Source organism: Corvus brachyrhynchos, unplaced genomic scaffold, assembly GCF_000691975.1.
Source record: "Corvus brachyrhynchos isolate BGI_N302 unplaced genomic scaffold, ASM69197v1 scaffold544, whole genome shotgun sequence".
Classification (NCBI taxonomy): Eukaryota; Metazoa; Chordata; class Aves; order Passeriformes; family Corvidae; genus Corvus; species Corvus brachyrhynchos.
The window spans coordinates 2,725,960-2,733,763 of NW_008238325.1; the positions used below are offsets into that span (position 1 = coordinate 2,725,960).

At 45.3% G+C, this 7,804-nt stretch overlaps 1 protein-coding gene across 1 annotated transcript in view; it reads left to right on the forward strand.

The window, feature by feature from the left end:
- Positions 1-7,804, forward strand: part of PLCH1 (phospholipase C eta 1) — a gene marked incomplete at its 3' end in the record, with an annotated part of 46,598 nt that overhangs the window by 19,507 nt on the left and 19,287 nt on the right. The window contains exons 4-9 of the mRNA XM_017734412.1: positions 9-15; positions 363-606; positions 1,843-1,972; positions 3,541-3,711; positions 5,584-5,677; positions 7,623-7,804. The exon at positions 7,623-7,804 is cut by the window's right edge and continues 67 nt beyond it. Of these exons, the coding sequence (XP_017589901.1) occupies positions 9-15; positions 363-606; positions 1,843-1,972; positions 3,541-3,711; positions 5,584-5,677; positions 7,623-7,804 (828 nt within the window). The remainder of the gene's footprint in view (positions 1-8; positions 16-362; positions 607-1,842; positions 1,973-3,540; positions 3,712-5,583; positions 5,678-7,622) is intronic.

Sequence of the window (7,804 nt, forward strand, 5' to 3'; positions counted from 1 at the left end):
GCGAAAAGGCAAAAAGTAAACTCCTCATGTTCCTTCTAATATCAGTTCAGTATTAGAATGTGAATTACAGAGCTATGCAGGGACTCATGGACTGATGGGAGACACTTGGTGTCTGTCTCTCCTGCTCCCTTTCTGTAGCCTCAGCCCCGTGATGTTCCAGGGAGCACTCGGAGCCTCTGGGGCAGCCGGCACTTGGCACAGCCATGGCAAGGAAAACCTTCAGTCCAACAGGGCTTTTGGATGTGAAGATGTAACATTAATAAAGTTTAATGCCTCTGAGCCTGAATAACTCAGAATTGTTAGAAGCAGGAAGAGGCTGGCTGGCTGTCCCAGCGTGTCCTTTTGTTTCCCTTTCCCCCCAGTTGTCATCGACTCCATTTACAAAGTCAGCGAGGGCCGGCAGTCGGAGATCTTCCACCGCCACACCGAGGGGAGCTTCGACCCCAGCTGCTGCTTCACCATTTACCATGGCAACCACCTGGAGACCCTGGACCTGATCACATCCAACCCGGAGGAAGCTCGCACCTGGATCACGGGGCTGAAGTACCTCATGGCCGGGATCAGCGACGAGGACTCGCTCGCCAAGCGCCAGAGAACGCACAATCAGTATCCTTTGAGAGCTGGGCCTTCATCCTGGTTCATATTCCTGCCTTGGCTTTAGTCACTTCAGCACAGGGTGTCCTTTCACCTCCTGTTAAGTGACCAAAACCCTTCCACTGAATGCAATGGAAACCTGAGCAATGGGTTTGACATGGACACTTATGTGTGTGATAAAACATGGGCTGTGCCTTAGGGACTGGATCAAACTGCATGGGAGTCAGGGGATAGGCTTGCATTTTGTTAATTAATTCCTTTTTGAAGGGGCAAACCAGTTATTTCTAGGTATCTCAATATCTCAGTAACTCCTGGCCATCTCTGCTTCTCTTGCATAAGTCAGATGTCTGTGTCCTTCCCAGCCTCTATTGTTTGTCAGGAGCACAAATCTTTAAAGCTCTTAAATGTTTGGTGTAGACCAGTAGCCAAAGTGAACCTCATGTCCACTGAATATTTTCTTCATGTGCCTTTTTTTTAACAACAGAGCTGACTAAAATGTTATACACAAAGAACACTCCTCTCCCTAAACAAAAAAAACCCCAAACCCAAGGCCATCTTAATTAAAACTGTAACCTGGCTATTCTTCTGCCTCGTGGAAATCTCCAGCAGTCACTTGTAAATACTCCTGGAGAATATACATATTTCAGGTATTTTTATCTCCCTTGTTTGATTCTGATCCACAGCAGGCACAGGTCCATTGGGGTTGTATTGCATGCTCCATTGCACATGTCCTCAGCTTGCTATATTTAACCAGGACTTTTCTGAGCTGCTCCTATCTGCTGTATCTTCTCTCCTGGTGAAACATTGCTGCAAGTCCTCTTTGTTTTATCCAGTGTGGCAGCTGGGAGACTGCACACAGAATGACTCTGTACCACTCCCAGCTACTGCAAGAACTTAGCAGGAGGTGCTGAGGGATATTTGTGCAAGGAGGGGGTGAAAGGTGCTGGTTGGGAAGTGAAGCTCAGGTAGAATGAAGAGAGAGGTGGAAGAAGATCCCAGAGTAAGCCCAGCAATATTTGAAAACTTTAGAGCACATTCTCAGGGGAGGAATCAGTAGCAGAAATGGGAGTGCAGAGGGGCTGGTGTTGTGAACTGAGCTGTAAATAATTGCCATAAACCAGTTCTGGTTTTAAGCATTTGACCGAGCTGTAGTGAGGGCAGGGGCAAAAAGGATTCTTTCCTGAGCTGCCCTGCCTCCCTTCTCTGTGAAGAGATCACCTGTGGTGCCTGTCCTTGACACGCTGGCAGCTGGGTGAAGCAGACCTTTGAGGAGGCTGACAAGAACGGGGACGGGCTGCTGAACATCGAGGAGATCCACCAGCTGATGCACAAGCTGAACGTGAACCTGCCCCGCAGGAAGGTCCGGCAGATGTTCCAGGTCGGTGCCTGGGGAGGACTGGGCCAGTGAAGGTCCATTTCTGGGCAGATCCAGAGCGGGATCTGCAGCTTGGGACTAAAATCCCTGTTCTTTCCAGCACCTCGCAGGCTTTTTCAAAGTCTTACCTTTTTTTAGACAGAGGCATCAGGACATTGTTTAAATGACAAGGAGCACACAGAATACATGTTATCAGTGTTACTCGTTCAGCTGCATTGTTGGCTTCAGCTCTGTGAACTGAATTGTTCAATGCTGACATTGATGGACAATGAAGTTACTTTGTTGCTATTGAAATATTTTTTCATTTCCTTTGGGGAAAATTATTTAATAGAAACTGGCTTTATGCAAGAAATTAGGTTTTCTTTAACGATTTCCTCATATTTAGCCATTTCAATTTGATTGATTTAGAAACAATTTTTTACTTCTGTTGTCTGAAAACAGCTCCCGTTTTCCACCTGTCCTTGTGTTTACTGTAGGAAAGGAAAGATAAGCCAAGGACACAATGGAGAGCAGAAAATGTCTTCTTCACTTTTCCAAACCAGTACCAGCTCAAAGCTGGTTTGCTGTAAAACATGGGAAAGTTGAAGAATCTTCTATGGTCAAAAGTACTTTGTTTGTCTGGCATAAAATCCCCATTAGAGATACATCTTTGGAGTCTGGAGTTACTCCCAAACACCTGGAGTGTGGAATCTGGTGGAGCGGTGTTGCAGAGATGAATTTGGGTTATACTTGTTCCCACAGATTATAAATGTCATAAAGGCATGTAATAGATATAATGATTAAAAATGCCATTCAACACCATTTAGCTGGGAATTCTTTTCCTCTCAGCTGACTTGCTGTGATAGGAGTTCACAGTTCTTGTTTGCATGGAGACCCACACAGTGCCTGCCAGCCGTTCTCCAGAATATATTCCTTGTTTTGAAAATCCAAAGCAATCCTCTTAGGCAGATGTTCACAGGAAAAAGCTTGTATTAGTGTGTGATAAGTACTGTTTTCTTCTCTTCCTACCTCTGAGGAGAAACAGAAAATCAAGACTGGAGATGTTGGGTGTATATTTTGGTGTGGAGTCTCAGTGCTGCTGCAGAGTTGTCCCCTCTGCAGAGTGCTGCTGGGGCTGAGAGTGCTGCAGATTAAATTAATGTGCGTTTAAGACTCTGATGTTGTCCTGAATGTTTTAAGACACCAGGCTGTTGTTGGGGAAGCCATGGGGTGATATTGTTATGCCTGTTGCTGTGTTTTAATCCAGGTTAACTGCAGGGCATACAGGAGGGCAAGAGATCAGAAAAAAGTCCAGGGTGACCCTCTTTATGGGGGAAATAAATCTGAAATTAAAGAAGGAGACTAGAGTCTCATAGGGAATCTGTGGCTTTAGTTTAGTAACTGCTTTCACCAAAAACCCAAGAGATGATGATATAATTTTACAGTTATTTTAGCGTGTTAGAATTTGTGTCTGAACAGTCTTGCAGACTAGAATTTATTAGATTTCTGTTGCTGTACACAAGTCTTGATCTGTTTTATTCCCTGATTTCTCCTGTATGGAGCATGTTTACCTGAGTGCCTTTACCTCTTAGGAGGCAGACACAGATGAGAACCAAGGAACCCTGAACTTTGAAGAATTCTCTGTGTTTTACAAGATGATGTCCCTGCGTCGAGATCTCTACCTACTGCTCTTAAGCTACAGTGACAAGAAAGATCATCTCACTGCTGAAGAGCTTGCCCAGTTTCTGAAGGTGGAACAGAAGGTATGGCAATATCTGCATCCATGTCTATGGCCATGTACTCACATTCCAGTGTAGGGAAAGGATCTTATGGAAAATATTAACTTGGGGTGGAGGGCAAAGCACAGATGTAACAGAAGAGAATTCTGAAGGTTTTACTGTTTTTTGAAATGCTTCTAGAAAGTGTTGGAGCTCCTTTGGATGATTTTTGAAGTGCCCAGGATAGTGGTGTGAGAGGGTGCTCAGGGAGCTGGAGCAGGAAGAGGAACATGTGACAGGGGGGTGTACAAGGACATTCTGGAACTCCTGAGGGAGCAGAAACCCCGAGCTGACAGTCAGGTCTGACATTCTGCATCCTCTTTTTGCTCTGTGTGCCCTCCTGAGAACACTGAGTGGGCAGAGCTGTCTGGGGAGCTGCTCTGCTCAGCATTGCTCCAAAAGCAAACCATAAAAAAAGTGAAACCAGCAGCTCCTGGAGATGAACCTCTTGGCTGGGCAGGTTGGAAGCTCCTTGCCCTCCTGTGCCCCTTCCCAGTACCCAGCATTGGGAGATCAGGGAGATCCCCCTGAATGTTCCCAGTGCCAACAACATCCTGGGGCAGGGCAGCATTGCCTCAAAAGCTGATCGTGCTCCCAGCCAGGAGGCAGCTCCCCAGTGCCCTCACCCAAACAGCATTTTGGTTTTGCTGTTGTCTGGATGCTTGGAAATCTGTGGACAGTCTGTCCTGCTCCATCTGCTACTCCTTTGGCAAGATGTTCAATATTCTGCAGCCTGAGGACAGAACAAAAGCGGGTTGGGGTTTTTGTTAGCTTGCTAAACTGGCTTCTTTTTTAGGAGAACTCCCTGTTTAGGAGAACACCCCATATTATTTTTAGTGGAGTACTTTAAATTGTAACAGAAAAATGAGTAGCCAAAGTTATCATCTCTCCAGCTGCAATTAAAAAAGCACAAATGAGTGGACTTCCCCAGCAGATGCATCTTTGGACTAGATTAGACATTTTCATTCCTAGAGCACGTGAGAACCCCACAGTGGGCCAGCAAGAAGCCATGAGGGATAATTGAAAAGTTATTTTGAGCCAGCTCGTGCCAGAACAGGGCCTGCTCTGAGCAGTGTTTGCAATCAAACACCAACTTGAGCAAGGATAATCAGTTATTTTTTCTACTGAATTGTTCTTTTTTCTATTATCCCGTGTAATTCCTGCAGCATCTTAGGATGGTTGGCTTATCTGGGACGTACAAACAGTGAACAGGATGATGGCACAAGTGCCAGAGGTCTGAGTGCCAGTGTTGTCTTCCTGTGGTGTTGGTCGTGGAGAAATGAAATCCACCCAGTCCTCATTCTCCCTTTGGTTCTCTGCAACTCAAGGCAGTGAGGAAAGATGAGATGGGTGATGGAAGCTGCTTCTTTCCTTTAGTTCTGAAGGAAATATAAGTGTCTTCTTGTAAGTGCCCCACAAATCAGTTAGAACCTCAGCTGTGGGCTAGCTGAAGCTGTTGACAAAATCCCTATTTGTTTCAGAAAAGCTGCTGTTTTTCATTTCAGAATTTAATTATTTCTCTCCTAGCCTGTGTATTATAGTGGACTCCCTTGGAAGTAATGAAATCATAGGAGTGGAAAATGCATGAAAATGAAATCAGACCCTGCCAAATCTTTTTGCATGTCTAAGAAGATTATATTAAAGAATATAAAGTGATAGTTCTCATTTCAGCAGTATTGGCCAGTACAACTATTAAGGCTGCTAAACAGCTAATTTTAATCTTGTGATTAAAATGTCATAGGTTTTAATTGATGGCTATCTCTCACTCCTATTTGTCTCCTCCAAGTTAAGCAGATTTTCACATGCCGGTGACATGGCATTAAAAGTAAGTGTACCACCACTGTTGTTTTTGTGCAGATGAATAATGTGACACCAGAATATTGTCTGGACATTATACAGAAGTTTGAAGTGTCAGAAGAAAACAAGAAGCAAAATGTTCTTGGGATTGAAGGTAAAAGTTTTGATGCCAGAGTGAGTTTTGTCTTGCTGCACTGCAGTGGAGTAGAAGTGCTTTGATGGTGTTTTGGTGAGGCTTTTGCTGTTTGCCTGTGACACAAAGTCCCCTGGATCAACAGTTGGGAGCGTGGGTGCATTTTTGTGAGCCCGGGGGAGATGTGAGTAGGTGGGGTGAGGCAGCAGCTCTCCAGCCATCCATCACAGCCATCCTCCAGGAGTGGGGATGGATGCCTGAGGCTGTGGGGATTTATTGCTCGCTTTGTGTTTGTAAGGCAAACACAAACTGTCCTGTGCCATGTAGTTTATGTTATAGCCTGCTCCCAGTGAGGTAATGAAAGCCAAGTGTTCATTCTGCCCTTGCTCTGGAGATCTGGGATCCTGCACAATCCATTCATTTATGCTTCTGTGAAATAAAGTATGGGTAGTTGCATTTTCAGTGGGTTTTAATACCTGATTCACACATTCACAAATGCAATTTAATACCTGATTCACAATTGCAAATTGTATGTTTACTCAGAATCCAATTTAGTATCAAATCAGACTCAGAGCTGGGATGAAATAGATTAAATGCCATGGTGAGTTCCTTTGCCCAGAAGGAAGCTTCCATGGAGCAGCATAATGTACATGGTGATTTGGGGAGGGGTGTAGGAACCCAGAGTGCTGAGAATATTTCTCTGCCTGTTTTTAAGGGTTCTTACCCCCCTGAACAATGCTGTTTTAACCTCCAACCTTGGAACGATCAGACAAGAACTAGAGAATAAAGTGGTGTGAATTAGGTGATAGACTACTGTGTAAGATTGTCACAGGGTCAAAAATTTAGAGGTTTTGGGCTTCTCTTTGTAGTAAATAGGTAAGAGTAAAAAATATCAAAATGGAGGATTGTTATCGTTCTCTAAACCTTCTTCTCCTTCTCTTACTACTCCATGTTCTGCAGTAAAAGTAGTTTGGGATGATTGGATAGAGAATTCTGCAGTTCCTGCCCGTGTTACTGAATAATTGGTAGGAAAGTGAAAATAATATAGGTTTTTAGTAACTATTGGTTAAATTATCTTTAAAAGGCCATGTAAATCTTGATAATTAGACTCCACTACTGCTTTTCTGTGCTCTACGCTGTACCTGGGTCACGCTGGTGGCTCTGTTCCTCTGATAAGACTTAATAAACAACTATCCGGCAGCATTGAAACTCCAGGAAGAGTCTCGGTTTATCTTTGAAACTCCTTGCAAGGACTTTTAGAAAATTCTCTCCCATCAGGAGGGATTTGATTTATGGCACAGTTCAGTGTCAGAGGGGGGAAGTAGGAATCTTCCTCCACATGGTATTTAAATCCTGGGTATGGCCTCCCTTCAACAAGCTTCTGATGTGACCCAGGGTGCTGCACTCCAGCTGAAATGAGGAAAGTAAAACAAACAAGCAGTGACACTTAAAAAATATTTCTGCAAGCATTTCTGCTCCTCTTAACCTGCTGCTGCTGCTTTTATCTCTGAGGTGCTTTCAGGGCTGGTATTGTTTGCACTGTCCTTTGCAAATATACATGTTTCATTCTTAAAAGAGGTATTTTTAGAACTTTCTGTTTAGTGCTGCTCTCATTTAGAGGGTTATAAATCAAGTACCATCTTCTTGAATAAGCTTGCAGAAAGAAGAGGACTGTGAAGCAAAGATGGCTGGGTCAGTGACTTGGCTGCTGATCCACGGTGCTCCTTTGGGTGGCTGCTGCCTTGTGTGTCCCCCCACTCACTCAGGGCACTGCCGTTCACAGCCCAGGAGTGCCAGCAAGGAGCTCTCTTAAGAACAAGGCATTTGCTTCTGTGTCAGTTTGCCTCCACTCTGTCCCAGAGCCCGTACCTGCTGATCCTCAGCTTTGGCAGGAGCTCGGAGTGTTCTCCCTGCCGTGTCCGTGCCCGTTTCCTGCCCATGGCTGACGTGTCCCTCTGCCCCCCAGGCTTCACCAGCTTCATGCGCAGCCCGGCGTGCGAGGTGTCCAACCCCCTGCACCGCGAGGTGCACCAGGACATGGAGCAGCCCCTGTGCCACTACTTCATCGCCTCGTCCCACAACACGTACCTGAGCGGGGACCAGCTGCTGTCGCAGTCGCGGGCCGAGATGTACGCGCGGGTGCTGCAG